The sequence below is a fragment of the Chrysoperla carnea genome, chromosome 2 (assembly GCF_905475395.1).
Source record: "Chrysoperla carnea chromosome 2, inChrCarn1.1, whole genome shotgun sequence".
NCBI classification, from domain to species: domain Eukaryota; kingdom Metazoa; phylum Arthropoda; class Insecta; order Neuroptera; family Chrysopidae; genus Chrysoperla; species Chrysoperla carnea.
The window spans coordinates 39,505,107-39,522,250 of NC_058338.1; the positions used below are offsets into that span (position 1 = coordinate 39,505,107).

General features: G+C 28.4%; 1 protein-coding gene across 1 annotated transcript in view; it reads right to left on the bottom strand.

Annotated features, from left to right (window-relative positions):
* LOC123292682 (paired mesoderm homeobox protein 2A-like) overlaps nt 1-17,144 on the bottom strand; it is an 83,406-nt gene that overhangs the window by 48,875 nt on the left and 17,387 nt on the right. Inside the window, exon 2 of the mRNA XM_044873394.1 lies at nt 13,188-13,384. Within this exon, the coding sequence (XP_044729329.1) occupies nt 13,188-13,384 (197 nt within the window). The remainder of the gene's footprint in view (nt 1-13,187; nt 13,385-17,144) is intronic.

Consider the following 17,144-nt stretch of genomic DNA (forward strand, 5'->3'; position numbering starts at 1 on the left):
TGTTACTGGACGTTGAGATGAAAGGATGCTTAAAAGAGAAACTTATCTTTTTTAAAGCAAAGCCACCAGGTAATATTAAATAACAATGATCCAAGAAACGTAAAGATGTGATTCATTATACACGGTATTATATTAATAGAATATAAATAAAGCTTTCAAGATTTTATCGATAGCTGTTTAATATTTAAATTCTAAAAAATACTTGGAGGCATGTGGGAATAATGGTGCTTTAAGAAAAAGCTATTTCCATTGTTATATCCAGAAAATTTACTGTCATTAACATATAAATATGAATTGTGATAGGTATAACATTGTCCCATTAATATTATGTTTCAAATTAAGATATCCTATTTCTATTCTAAAAAAATATACTAAAAGCTGTACAATGTTTTCTATTTAAAAAGATCAATCATAACTTAATTGATTTGCTTAGCAACAAAAAATTTACATTTACACAATATTCAACAACAAAATGATATTTATCTATGTGACGATGAATAAAATCAACAATATACACATTACATGCACACGTGGATAATAATAATAACATAATTGTAATGTTCCGGTTGACACGTGGCCACTCAAAAAGGCGTGTATAACATCAATTGTGTACTTGTAAAAATGCCTTTCGACCTAAATGATCATGTTGTTGTGATAAAATTAACGTTTTATATTTCATGTAAATGTCATTTACCGATAAACGTCGAACGGATTTTGAAATAATAACGGTATCATATTCCTAATAGTTATACAGTGTGTCTCCGGATAGAGGTACTAAAAGCCTAAATCAAATTTCAAACTCCTATCATTAGACATTTTGATTGGGCGTCGATATATAAGTCGCGACATTGCCTATTCCCTCTCTAGATTATTTCCTCCATCTGAAATGTTTCTGATTTTAAATAATATACAAAATAATCATTTTGAAAAAAAAAAAAACCATCAAAATCGGAGCTGTTATTGAGGACTCCCGAGTAGAAACATGCATTGATGCGATTGATTTAAAAATTTGGTTACTAGCTTTCTGAAAAATTTTTTGATTTTGCAACATAAAAAAAAGATTCATGAAAGTAATTTAACTCACATATATAGATTGTGAAACAGTTAACATACACAAAACTTTTTTATTAAATTATGTACATAAAGTTCGTATAGAAATTCACCTCTAAAAATAAATACCATATACATACATACACACACCGAATATATAAAAGGGAAGAACCCTTTTCATCTACTTTAACTTTCCAAAATATTTACACGCTTCAACTTTTCATTTGAAAGGTATGGAGGTATTTACCTTGGAAGGTACGACCAATATATTTCTGATAATTTAGTTTTATAATATTCATTGCAAAAAGATTATATTAAAAGCAACATTCTATTCATCAGCGGCTTCCGGGTGGAAACTCTCCTTTCAACCGCGGCTTATGCATAGAAGTTATATATTTTTTCAGCCTATGGTATTATTCTAGATATAAAACAAAAATATGAAATCACCATGGTAAATATTCAATGTTTGAAGCTCTTGCTTGATAATGTGCTACAGGGCACTTTGAAAATTTGTTTCCTCGAATTATTAGAAGTATGACTCTGAGCTACTTCATATTCTCAAATTTAAATTCTAAATAGTATGGGAAAAAAATTCCAACAAGCATGACGCACAAATCTTATTGACTCCCAGCTGAATTTGACATTTTTGGTGTTATAACGCATTTTATCCAGTGATAAAGTGATATGTAATTTACTTCACCTAAGAAGTGAAAATTGAAGTGACCGGATGGCTAGGTCTTGCCTAAGGAGTGAAAAAAAGAAATGAAAAAAATCAAATTATTTGTTTGGACATTTCATAAATTAGGGTGAAGGAAATACAATTTATGGACATCTGTTAATTAAAATGTTAAGTTAGGAGTTTTTATTAAATAATGTAATTTCCTATAGGTACATTAAGCAACATATTATGTGACAAACATATCTTTACTAGTCCTTACAAATATTATAAAAGCGAAAATAACTCTGCCTGTCTGCCTGTCTGTCTGTCTTTCTATGTGCTACGCAATCACGCTTAAACTAATGAACCGATTTAAATGAAATTTGGTACAGAGATAGTCTACAGTCTGACAAAGGACATTAGCTTCTTTTTTTGTAAGGGATTGAATTAACGGCCGCAAACCGGTATCTTAAACTACTAATATATTCCTTAATAATATATGTAAGTCAGGTATACCTACCTAGTCTTTGGTTTTCCTGGTGAAAGCATTAAATTTCTACTAGAAAGTTAGATGGAAGGTAAAGCATGAAGGTGGATAGATAGGTACATTTTATTTTATACCTTATTTTACTACATAAATCATAATAATTTGTATATGTAAATTGTTAAATCATAATAATTTGTATATGTAAATTGTTAATTAAGCAATGACCATAAACAACTTGTATGGATGTAGATCTGGACGGATGGACAACAAAGATAGATTGTAGTTTAATGATTATAAACGAATGTTGTTATATAGTTTGTTTATCTGACATATCTCATGTTTAGGTTTAGGTTCATATGGTTGGTTGTATCAAAATAATAATAATCATAATAATAATAATAAATGTTTATGCTAGGTTGTCATTCTATTTACATGCTAAAATAACTCCATACAGTCAGTTATTGGTCAGTTTAAATTTGTAATTTTCATGAAATCTTATTCTCTACCTGAGATCAGATTTACATAATTATTATTATACAATTCATATATAGGTGTTTATTTTAAATTTGACATACATAATACATGGTATATGTAGTGCATATACGCTGCACTACACCAGCCCATCACAACTATTAATTAAATTAATTTTGTTACGACGGCGGGAATCGAACTCGCTCCCCTATGCATACCGCGGACGAAATTGGTTACCTTAACCAACCTTAACCAACTGAGCTAATAGGGGTTAATGTTGCTATTAAGTAAATAGTATAAACACGATTTATGGAATATTATTTAATACATTAAAAATTATTCAAAAAGTAGAAACGTCAAAAGAAACTTGATTTATCTAACAAACACGATATAAACGGTTTAAATTTTAATAAAATTAACTAAAAGTTTTATTGAGTTTAATTATTATTTAAATTTAAGTGGACTTTCATCTAAGAATATTTCAATTGCAATATTTCTGAAGAAAACAAATTGTGTACTTGGTATATTTTGTACTTAGTATAAACTGCGGCCACATATTGGAGAATATGCAAATTTGCATATTAAACACTTTTTCATTTTTCAGAAAAGATAATACAAAACTGTATATAACCTCTTTGTATAAAACAAATATAATAGCAAACACAACATTTCTATGCATCATATGATTATGAGATATGACTATGACATTGACACAAGGGAACTCATTGGCAGTCTTCTCTCTCATTCATCATATCGCTTTCTTTTACAAGCTAGCAGATCCCTCGCGTTCTCTATGTATATCAACTCTTCGAATTCAAAACAATTCATAAAAGATGTTTATATTTCCTTACAAAAATTGGAACTTAAACATTAAATTTTTAATTAAAAGAGTGATTAAAAAACGATTTCTATAGCTTATATGGCATTTTTTGGATTTTAACTAACTTTTAAGACAAAAAAAAGGGAAAAACTTTTTTGGAAATGTCTATTTAATTGCGAAACATTAAAAAAATGTATAAAACAATAAACTTACAAATCACAGTGTATAAATTTCTATGTATAATATTGACAAATTGTGTATATAACCAGATTACAAGTTTCTACTAATGATATTCTGGTAAACTGTATGAATAGTGGTTGATTCTTTGTGAACCGCAAGGGATACAAACCCAAAATCATTCATCTTTTGCATCTATGTGTATTATCCTGTAATAGTGACATCATTTTACATAATCGAGGTCTCTTTCGAGAAATATTTAGGTTTGATACCTAAAAACATCATTTATATAACACACACTGACCATATTTAATTCTAAATAATATATTTTACTCTTTAGATGTGTAGCAAAACTTCTTGTTGTATGATAGGTAGTAGGTACCCTCTGCATAACCTTACAAATTAGATACATTAAATAAATTGAAAAAGTAATTTTTAATTTAATTATTTCATACCCAATTAACTGTCACTTTCACATATTATAACAAAGAAATGGAAAATTATTGATGGAAAATAAAACGCCAAATTAAATGTGAACGCCGCACAGCCTCAATTGTGGAATAAAAATAATCAACAATTTTTGTATTTTATTTTAATTCTTTATCATAAATAATATTGAAGCACGCCAAAAAAAACTTTTGTAAAAAGCTATGTATAATTAAAATGAAAAAAATTGATATAAAAATAATAGTTTAAACAAAAATAAAAAACACGCTTTTGTAACAAGCTATAAAAAATAGAAAATAATTTCTTTAAATTCAGAAAAAATCATTTAAGCCATTATAAAATATCTTAAAAAGCACCACACGCTTTTTACGATAAAATGATTTTTTTGAATTTAAAGAAATTATTTTCTACCTTTTGGTTCAGCTTGATACAAAAGCGTGTTTTTTAGTTTTTTTAAACTATCATTTATTTTGTGTTTTCTACTGTTTTAGACTATTATATATTTATCAATAAATATGGTGGGAGCGCAAAGAAATGAATATATTTTCAAATATGGAAATCGTTATTCCTGAAAATCTAGATCGGGATAAAAATATCAAAAACACTTATTAAATTGTTGAATTTTCATCGGTTCTTGATAATTATGCCAAATTTTGAGTTAATCCGGCGTTTTGAAGGGGGTCAAAAACATGTTCTGTTTCGTTACATACTGTCATACGTATGAAGCTAGCTGCATAATGTAATACACATATACAATCACCACATATTTTTTTCTAGCAAGGAGCTCATATTTGAGTATCCGTAAAAACAGGAAGGGTACAGGCTCTAACGACTGCATAAAATAACCTCCCCAAAGAGCCTAACAATATACAGTTAATTTATTTAAAAAAATCATTTTAAGGCTACAAACAAAAAGAATAAAACAAAAAATAAAGTCGTAGGCTACAGCGTAACAAATAGTGGAATACTTATAAACATTTTTAAGCCGTCACTGTTATACGCTAAATTTTACTCACAGTACAACTATTTATTCCTGATATTTTGTTAAAAAAAATGAAATAAAAATTTCTGGCATTGTTTTAACGAATAAAAATAATAATATTTCTTTCAATTCATACGGCATTAAAAAGTCTTCATGTAAAGTGAAATTTCAAAATATCTACTTTTATTACACGTATAAATTTTCGAATAATATTACCAACCATACATTAAAAAAAAAAAAACTCCAAAAAATAAAACAAAAAATATAGAAAGAATTAACGATCTCACTAATGCTTCCCCATATAGATACTAATATGAATAAAAAGATATTTTATGTTTTTAAAATTATAAATAATGTTTATGTCATAATTTTGAGGTTAGTTTTATTTTCCAAAAACAACATAAATAACACCCTAAAACACCCTAAAACATATACCGAAAAAAAATTATATGTGTGTTGTTAGTATTATATTGTGTGAAAAACCACATTCAAGTATATATCATGATTATAAAAGCCTCATACAAAACCAACATACGGATGATACACATACGGTTACCTATATGTGGAATAGAAAGCCATAGATAGTAGGTTTTCTACCTATAGAAAACTTTATTTGACCGCAAAATGAGATGGGCTGGGCAACACGAACTATGGTTGTAAATGTTATAGAATAATACACACGTTATGTTGTTGTAAAGTAAAAAGCTTTATTAAACAACATGGCTCAAAAAAAATTTTGGTGAATTTTTTTGGGGAAAATTTTTGACTGAAAATTCGAAATCAGCAACTCCAAAACCCCCTTATATGGCATTAGGGGGAATGGTGCAAAAAAGGAGTATATTAATAAAAATATCTTAAGTTTCGGGCTACTTAAGTATTTTTAACTATTTTGACCATTATTAAATCTTTTAAACGGTATTTATTCTTTACACCCCTTCCCCCTAATAGTGCGGGGGATAAAACGAAAAATTTCCGCTTGAAACCATTTATATCTTTTTTAAGAATAATTTTTTAAAGCCAAAGCAAAAAGTTGCTCGTCAATACACCCAGCAAACAATTATTTTAAAAAATTGAAAAATTTCCCGTTTTTCGCAAAATTATGGGTCAAGGAGTCATTTTACAGATATGCAACCAATTATAAAATCGAAAGATAATAAAAAATGCTACGATTTAAAAATTCAGCTCCGTAGGATTTTGTTTGAACATTAAAATCAGTAAAATATTTTTCCAGTTACAGTCAAATGAACAGTTTTATCATATGTATGTATACATATATCTATAATTTGGGGAACAGGGGGCGAAACCTCCCCAAAAAATATGAGGTGTAGTTTTTAGCATTTACTACAAATCTACCAAATTTGGATATGCAGCGATGTCTCCTCTTGCGAATATAACATAAAAATGATAAATTTGCTGGAAAAAATGCCATTTTTGGCCCCATTTTGTTGGTTAGACATGTATCACCACTCCGGAAAAGTAAAAATTTTCAATAAATACTTATTTTTATGTGAAAAGAAAAACCCCAAAGTTTTCTTACCCGATGTTTTATTCCATATAACAGCCTTTTTTTTCTTAATTTTATTCCAGTATTTAAATATTATATATCTATGCGAGTTAACATATATACACTAGCAAGAGTCTTTCTTAGCTTGACCATATGCTATGATCACATGTAAATAGATAATCGGTTGAGTTCGTAAATGAGCAACATAGTTGGGTCTCAATCACTTCGGCCTTGAGTCCGTACACCGATCTTGTATACCGATTGCGTAATCAACACTATTTATACATAGTATTTCAACAATTAATTCAATCAATTGTTTTCACTTGTTTTTAGATAAAAGTACATTTAATAGAACAATTCAAGGTACATTTGACTGTAGGTACTACATCTTACCCTACAATATTGTGACCTAGAATAAATTCCAAAAAAATTAATGTAAACCACATTGTAAAGACATTCAGTTACCTACATTATGAAGTGAAAAGCTTTAACTGCTACATTGTCTAGCACAATGAAAACAGACAGTCACAGTTGTACAGACATAATACATGTATTTACCTACAATATTGTATGTAGTATGAACAATAGCTATTACATATAGATATATACCTACCAATGTTTTATTATCAACTGAATTGAACAAGCGGTCATAATATAAGATCTATAAGGGTGTGAGCTTATGAAGGTACGTTGTTCGCATCTACAGCTCCAACGAGCTTACACTGTAGAAATAAATAACTATTTCTAATGAGTAGGTACACACCATGTACAGAACAAATATGGCAATTTTGTATAACACAATGATTTTTTTATATTGGATATCTTTTTTTTTATTCTGTAAATAGGATGTTTCATTTTATTTTCCCAGCTTAATTTGTATTTCATTAAAGAAAAAAGAAATTCTTACGAAAACCTCGAACTAATTTGCAAAAAGTAAAAATTGAATAGCAAATAATAAAAAACATTGACTTTTAAGGAAAATATTAAAATTTTTAAGATATCGTTTAAACTCTTTCATGATGATAAATGATAGAAGATAGAAATAGTGCTTAAATTAGAAGGATATTCTTCAAAAAATACTTAACAACTTTTGTAGAAACATTATTCCAAAAACCTAAAAATTCGGAAAAAAAAACTACAAAATTTCAAAAAAAGCATTAATTCCCAAAGCTGGTCATTATACTTAAATTTTAAACCTTTTCTTGAAATCTGACTAGATTCTGTAGATATTCAGTGCAAAACAAGCTTAGAAAGATTTTTACTCGGGGAATTATTTCCGAAAATCTTTTGTTGAAGTAAATATAGTCAAAAAAATGGGTGTCACTCTATAATAAGTATGCCCAGCTATTAAACCGCGAGTTCATAATCTAGCAAATTTTTTTATGGTTCTATATGTCTACGCTATTGGATATTGCTAAAGATAAATTTGGTAATACAAACATTGACATTTTAACATCAACTTGAGGTTCCAAAATGACCCATTTAAGAAAAAATGTTATTATAGCCAGGCATGTATAACGTCGAAACATTTTGGTTTTTTATTCGAGTATTGCAGCAATATTGACATGGAATTTTTTTTTGATTTATTCAAATTTTTAGAACTATTCAATATTTCTTAAAAGGGATCTTTTCACCGACCTTTTAAGAATAAGTGGGTATAATGTCCTCATTGCGTTTTTTACCAAACGGTTCACACAAAAATCCCGCCACATTATGGATGATCATCTTATCTATTGTAATTTTACACACAAAAAAGGGATTATATACAAATTACGGCATCAAGGACGAGAAAGGAGCGACCAAAGAATACATCCTAATAGAAAACTACTTCATAATAAAAATCGGATGACATTTTTGCCTAAGCTTATATAAAAGTTTGATTTTGCATAAAAAAATATTTTTTGAAAACCAAAATATCAAATTATTAACCAAAATATTATTAACATATATAAAAGCTCATCCTGTAAATACATCGTTTAGTTAAAGCTAATAATGTAATACATTTTGTCTTGTTAGATATAGATTGTAAATGGTAGGATTTGCATATTTAGTAACTGTTGTATACACATGTGTAATATTCAATACAAAGCAACTTCTCTAAATATCTAAACAATTTCTAATTCGAAAAGCGGACAAATAACTCCAAAATTTTGACCAATATAGTGTGGGCAAGCAGATGCATATGTGAACTTTTTTTTAATATGCATGAAAGCATAGTTTATTAAATTAAATAAATATGGCGTAGTAAAAATCCGTTAAATATAATAATAAAAAACGTTAGCTTTCGGAGGAAATGTGACTTAAAAATATTCCATTAAGGCATTTAATCGAAAGAAAATACGCTTAAAGTTAACAAATAATTGTAGGTGAAAGTCATGGACATAGGCAAATGTCATCTATTGCCCTTGACAACTTTTGGCTAAAGCGTTTTTCCGTAGTAAGCATGTTTTCTTTCGATTAAATGCCATAATGACATGTTTAAGTCGCATTGCCTCCGAAAGCTGGTAAATTTCGAAAAATAATCAACTTTCTAATTTAAAGTGTTATTCTATCTCTTATTATTATTAAAGAAGCCCGAAGAACTAGGTCCAATCAGAACATGATGTCCCTCAACAAACTCTGCAACTTTTGTTTAAGTCGTTATATATTAAAATGACCCACCCTGTATATAAATAGAATATTTAATATCAAAATAAACCAAAGAGATTACCATCCAGAATACTTCGAATATATATAACATTGTATTTTATGTATATACAAAATATATTTATATATTTGTATAATGGTTCATGGATAGAATGTTTTTCTACCACGTGGACAGCCCGGGTTTAGTTAGTCGCCAGACTAACTGCTGATCTGATCCGCCGCAATAGATGCTTCTCACCAAAATTAGATATAAGTATATTTCTTATTCGAATATAGGTTTTGAGGTTCACAATGACAAGGCACATAAATTGTTATTCATAAACAATTTCCTTGTAATAATCTGATTTTTGGTGTTGGTACAGGGAAACTTACAAGCAAAACATGTTTCTTACTTAATTTTTTTTTACATGGTCCTGCTTTCTACATCAAATCTGCAAATGATTCTTGCAAATACAGAGAAATTATTATAAAATCGGTAAAGCTATTTTCAAGTGACTAACAAATCGATAAAATCAAGTCTCATTACAAATCAACAAGCAAAAATAATTGAATACTTTGTTGTAACTGTATATCCACTTATGAAGCACTTTGTATAATTAAATGAAAAAAATATTCGACAATTTCTTCTTTCAATAAAAATGGTTCTGTCGCTTTAAAATAGCATTCCTACACTACAAATGTTTTGGAAACCTTTTTCAGATACGTAACAATTACTGATACATGACATTAAACATGTTTCACTGTAGATATTATTCTGCTAACTATTATAATGTTAGAATAAAGCTGCGACATATTCATTGCATATTCATGTGATATATGTAAGGGATTCTTGTATTTTTTATTTCGATGTTTCTCTTCAATGTATTCTCTTGTATGTTGTAACTACAAAATGCTTGCTCCTACCTCCCAAAGCTTATACATTGTATTTAAACGGTTTAAATATTCCAGAACTAAAGAGCTAATATTCATATTTTCTCTATCAGCACAGGCTCCAACGACTATTTTCAGATTCGTTTAAATATTTATTTATTATCTTATTCGTTAATATATTTATTTATTCTGATCTTTTAATTTTCTTAGTAATATATTTTCTGATTGATAATATAAATTTAAGTTGACATGTTGCACCGACTTTAGTTTTCTGAATAATCCAAAGTTTTTTATGTCATTATTATGGCACTACTATTCTAAATATTTCTCAGTGGGACTCTTATAAATCTACCCGAAATTTTTTCAATTTCACGTTATGAAGGTGAAATATTTAACTATTTATGTTCTTTTTCATTTTTTTTATGATCACACTGTAATCAGCACTAAGAATGTATATTTTATTCAAACCTAAGAAAACGAAAACCAACTCTACTAGTTCAGTTGGTTAAAGTTGATCTTAGAGTAGCGGGAGTGTAGTTTTTACAATTCTTTTAAATTAATAATAAGAGATTTACAGAAAATATTATTAATCTTTATAGTATGCGCCATTGTGTCATGGACACATTTAATAAGCGAAAGACTCGTATGTTTATTGTATACAAAATTTAGTACACACACAAAAATAATAAAACTTAGAAAAAGTTCATTTTGCAATTTTATATAAGAACTACTTATTTCTCTACTAATATATTATTAGTATTGAAGTCCATTTTACACAACCAATAATGGATACATTGTCTATTTTTGATTGATATGAACTAAAGTAAAGTTTAGAAAAACCCAACTAACAAAACATGAAAAACAATTTTATTGAATTATATTTTTATCAACAATATAATAAATTTGAAATGTTTATTAAGATAAAAGGGTGCCAAATGTGTCTGTCATTGTATGTTGTATGTATAGTGGAGTGGAAAAGACACATTCAAGATGTGTGCTTGTACTCGTACTCGTTTACGTTATACGAGAATGTACTTGTTGTACTTTATGTCATCTTACTCCCGAATCTTTCTTTTTACAAATACCACTTCCATTATGATATCAAATATAGATTATAGAATATTTGTCTGGGAAATTTTCACTACTATTGAAAAAATATTATAAATACAAAACGGATGTGTTAGAACAATTGCAAATATTAAGATGAAGGAGCATATACAAAACCAATTTTTAAGAAACGAGGAATTCTGACCGTTATAGATACCTTTATTCAGGAGAGTGCGTTTTTTATTTAAAAAAAATGTAATCTGTACGAAAGACATTACTTTGATCTCACATAAAGTACAAGAAATAAACAAAATCTAGATACTATGCATATTACCAAAAACTACTTAAGAAAGTGGATCTATGATGAACCAGGTCCTAACATTGCCCATATTTAAAAAAAAAAAAAATTTTCAATGGCTATCACAGAAAAAAAGATAATCCCACCTAGACACAATTATGCTGCCATTTTAACGTAGATTTTAGTTTTCAATAACATTACAAAGTGAGTACCTACTATAACTTCAAATATGAAATTTAATTTAAAAAAATTGCTGAAATAGTTTAAATTTTTTGTTATAAGCAGTACATTTTCATACCAAAACGTTTTGACATTGAATGAAAGGAAAGTCATACTATCCACCAAAAATTACCTTTGATTTGCGTCAAAGATGGAATTTTGAAACAAATTAGTATTATTTTATTAACTTATTATAATTTCAGTTTCTGCTGTATTCCTTCGGAAATCAGAATTGGGCCAGAACTTTCATGATAAACCATTTTATCCATTTTCAAGTATATAATTGACGAGGTACAAAGAACTTAAACCTTAAATAGATGGGGTAATACTAACATAAAAGTCACAAATTTTCCCATTTACGACGACGTTTCTTTTTACCGCTTTCTCACAACAACAAAATTCACTGAATTAGGTATATATTAAATGAATACATTTTACAATATTGAAGTAATATGATGTATTGAACTATACAATTTTTATTTTTTGATATATAAGAATTTATTTTTCACATATAATGTATTAAGTTATGTTCTAAATGTCACAGGTGTTTTCCTGGATATGTGAATATACACCTACTGTTCCCAGATATACTACTCACTTAAATTATTGATAATAATACCAGAAAATACATTTACATTATCACTTTTGCATGTGTTTTGTAAATATAGTATTTACAAAACATATGGTCTATTTATATAAGCGGCTGTCAATGTGAGACAATAACCAAGTCATTTCTAATTTACATAAAAATAATTCTACATGAAACAAAATTCATTTTCTATATGCGATAATTTATATCTAATTTCTTTATCGTCCGAACGTTTAAAGTTTATTTATAATAACCGACCTTCTAGTTATGTTTTACTAGCTTGATACCCGCCCGCTTTGCTGGGTTTAAAAGCAAAGACTGGTAAAGACCACCACGTTATATCCATAACACTCGAAATGGGGTAGGGATTGTCTTACACAGTCAAAATACGTGTACAGTTTTCAATTTTTTTAAATGTAAAATAGTCATAATTCAGTGATTATATAATAACAGATTAACATTATTGTCAATACTTATTTTTTTTCTTTAGTCAATGCTAGATTGATTTAATTACGTTAGATTAAATTTGGCCATTACACTCCCATGAGAATCCGTTGCACCTTCTAAAGAGGTGCAACAGATTTTTTAGTCTTCTATGCGTAATTTATGCTATTTTAGTCAAAAATTTCAAGCTGATTCAAGCTCGGATACCCTAACTAATTGGTAAGTCGTTATACCTCTGTATTCAATATTAGAATATTTATTATATTCTAATTCAATGGAAAATAATGAATTCGGATTGCAAAAAATTATCATTCTAGTTTCCTGAATTATTATACAAAATTTTTTTCTACCCTTTATCTAAAATAGATATTTTTACCAATTCGTTTCATATTCTTCGATTGAGGTATTCAACAACAATATATAAAGAAAAACTTCATCCTAACATTAATTTCAAAACAAGTAATCAATTTAAACTTACCTGCACTCTTGCTTCAGTTAAATCTATTTTCATTGCAATTTCTTCGCGTGTATAAATATCTGGATAATGTGTTTCTTGAAATGCTCGTTCTAATTCTTTTAATTGTGCTGACGTAAATGTTGTTCGAATTCGACGTTGTTTTCGTTTTTCAGTTAAAACACCATCGTGACCAGGATATACTTTATATGGTAAACCACCTGAAAAAATCAATACATATAAATATAATTTCAAGTTTGTTTTTTCTAAACAACCTAAAAATTACAAAATTAATGGAAAATAACGTAAATCGAGTGAAAAAAAAACAATTGACGGAGTTAATTTTCGAAGTTTTCGAAAGTATTTTCTATAATTTTTTTTCAAGAATATTTCACAAGACCACTAGTAGAAGTTTCCTTTTTTTTGTGCGCCCTAACGGGTAAAAATATTTAAAAAAAAGGTTTTTTTTTATAGGGAACAATTTGTACATTTAAACTTTTGTTCTAGGATTGAGACCCAACAATGTTGCTTATTCACTCACTTAATACATCCTGATTGATTAATCACATGTTTTTATGCCTTCGTATTAGACGAGTGACATTTTCAAAGAAAACAGCATATGAATTTTTGTATGAAGTACCTATTTATTATATTCTCGTTCCAAACATTGGTAAAATTAAATTTTACGCTGTACAAGCCACATATCTTAACTTGTGCCATTTAAAGCACTCATAAAAATATTCAAAAAATAAGTATTTTGCATAATAAATGCCGCATTTTTTTTCTTAAAAATCAAATCTTTTCAAAGGATCCATATACTTTGAATATATATTTATTAATTTATTATAAACGGGCAGCAAACCCATTATAAAAAGTACTGGCAAAGTTATATATTATCAGTGGCGAATCCACGAGAGAAAGGAAGATGTTCGGGTTAAATAGATTATTAAGATGTTATTTTATATACATTCAAAATTAGTAGTTAAAAATCCCAAAAATCTACAAACAAAATCGAAAAATGGGAAAATAACCCCTTGGATGAAATCCTGGATCCGCCACTGGACATAATCATTATTGTGAATACATACAAATCTTTCTATGACTTGCGTTACTAAAAAAAACAGTGATTAATAATCTTATTTCATTCGAATTTGAGATATGATAATAATCCGAACGCCATATTTATGGAGAGAAAATGATCACCATAGTTATAGAATAAACAAGAGAAAATATACTTTCGCATCGTAAAATGATTCGTTGGTAAGCGTGTACTATTCACGTTGCGTGTATTATCACACACAATGTTATACGTTAACGTTACTTGTTTATACACTCAGTTCTGTTAAAAGCTTAATACCATGAATGTTGTAGAAGAAACGCCTATATCGATCGTAAAGAATAGAACGAGTGAGTAAAAGTTATACATGCATAAAAGAGTATATACAACAGAAAAGCTGGAGTAAAAAATATCCCGCGTATAACAGCGATACAAAAGAGAATATTATTTGATATAACAGTTTTTCTATAACATAAAAAAAAAAACTTTATTTTATATTTTTTTCAATTATTATTTTTATTAAAGTCTCGTTTTAATTTTTTTTTTAAGTTTATTAATTAATACAAATTACTGCTTAAGTGAAATTTATAATTAAATTTTTTATAAGTTGAACGTGATTTTAAATTTGTTTCAGTTCGCCAATCAATAATTTTACCTGCAAATAATTTAGGGGTTAGGTTTCAATCTATAATAGAATTTAGCAGATTTCGGATTGCTCCAAATTTATTATAACATCATACACATGTAGATCCATTTTAAGAGTCATACATTTTTCAAATTTTCATCATTATAAGAGGGAAATACATTCCTGATATTCGGGTTTTATGGGTGGAGGGTTCCATTGCCAATATAAAAAACAGCTCATCGAATTTATGCGACTCCAACATACTTTGTTTTATACCATGTATGTTCTTATACCATGTATGAAATATATCAAGGTATTCTAAGTTTAGTCCCAAGTTTGTAAGGCTTAAAAATGTTGATGCTACGAACAAAATTTCAGTATAAGTGTACGTAAAATCACCTAATTAGTCACCATTTTCGGTTGTTCGTCTGTCTGTCTGTTTCAGTGGAGATGATAACTCAAAAACGATGCCAAAAAGTGAAGCCAAGCCCGTAAATGAGCATAGGTCAATTGGGACTTAGGCTCATAGTAAAAAATGTTCCTTATAAAAAAATAAACAACTTTTGTTTGAAAATTTGTTTCGTAAGCATCACTGTTTACCTGTGAGAGCGCAAATTAAGTTACAGTATTATACATGCATTTGATTGTATCATCTGTCAAGTATACATTTATTGTATGTAGGCCTGTGTTTGTTTATTAACACTTCTAAGCAAGTGAGAAGAAATTTACTCTTAGTACTTTGTGTGTAAGAGTGACTATCTTTCTTTACTTTCATGACGTAAAAAGCAAGCGATGGCATTATCAACACCATCTATACATGGTATTTCAACAATTAACTCAGTGAATTGTTTGTTTTCACTTGTTTAGATATAGTTTGATTAGTTTACAGTTGGCGGTAAGTGAAGAGAGTTCCTTAATATTTATCACATTTGATCATAGACACAGTTGGTCAAGTAGTTACAAAACGGATAATGCAAAAGATCCAGCCTTCGATTCCTGAGTTTTGTGTGTTTTGCCAATCCTCTATGTATTATTATTATGTCCCAGTAAGTCTCTTCAGTTTAATTGGAAACAGAACTAAGATATAATCAAATCTGATAACCATAAAAATACAAAATGACACATATATTACACCTAATGTCTATTCTGTACATAGTCTCACCTATAAAACTAAATATTTTTCTATGAACATTGTAAAATTTGTAATTTACGAGCATACCACGGTAATAAACATCTTGAAAATTTTCTAAAAATGTAAAATAAAATTTAAAACAAAACTTCGTATATGAACACTTTTCTTTTAAACAACACAAAACACAACAAATTTCCATAAAATTTTTCCATAAAATAAAAACCTATAATAACAATTATATTTCCATACACATATTTATATGAAAAGTCATATATTTTATGATTATGATATAGCTAGTTTTTTTTTTTTAACTTTCCAAGAGAGATATATCGTTTTCAACTTGAAAATCAAAATAAAAAAAGAACAAAATTTGAAATTTCTCGATTAATGATAGGTATAAAAGAACCATTGTTATGTCCTTTCTAAAGTTAGTTTATTTTTTTAAATGCATAACTTGTACATGCACTACAAATTTTGAAAGAGGCAATCCGTTAAAATGGACGTACTTATTGTGTGTAACTTCACTTAAGATTATTCGTATTCATGTCACAGCGTTCATCACTGAAAAAGTATAGTTCGGACATTTTTCTATTAAATGGCCGAGCGGTCTAAGGCGTTAGTCATAGAACGTTGGACTATGGTGGTAATTATTTTCTACAATTTTTTTCATTTTTCGAGAATCTATCACAAGACCATTAGCTGAAGCTACCTGCAAATTTTCAAGTAATTATCTTTTAGAGTTTTGGAGATAATGGACACCAAAGTTTTGTCCTAATTTGTGCCCTCACGGGTTAACCATGATGTTTACGAAAAAATTCAAACCAAAGCTATTTATATTATTGTAAGGAACATTTTTTATATTAAAACTTTCGTTCTATCTCTAACGGTTTGCATGATGGGTTGTGCAGGCCCAAGACTTACTTCACCTATGTAGCTCATTTACCCTCACTTTTTACGTACCCTCACTTTTAACGTCCTACGCACGCTATAAGAATTTGAGCTTGATATCTCTTTTCGTTTTCAAGTTATCGTGATTACAGACAGACGGTTAAACGGACTGACAACCTTTAATGGACTAATTTGATTATTTTATGAACACCTATGCTATAGTTTTATTCGTATCATTAATATTTCCAAGGAATAAAGATACAATGCATTTTTAAAATG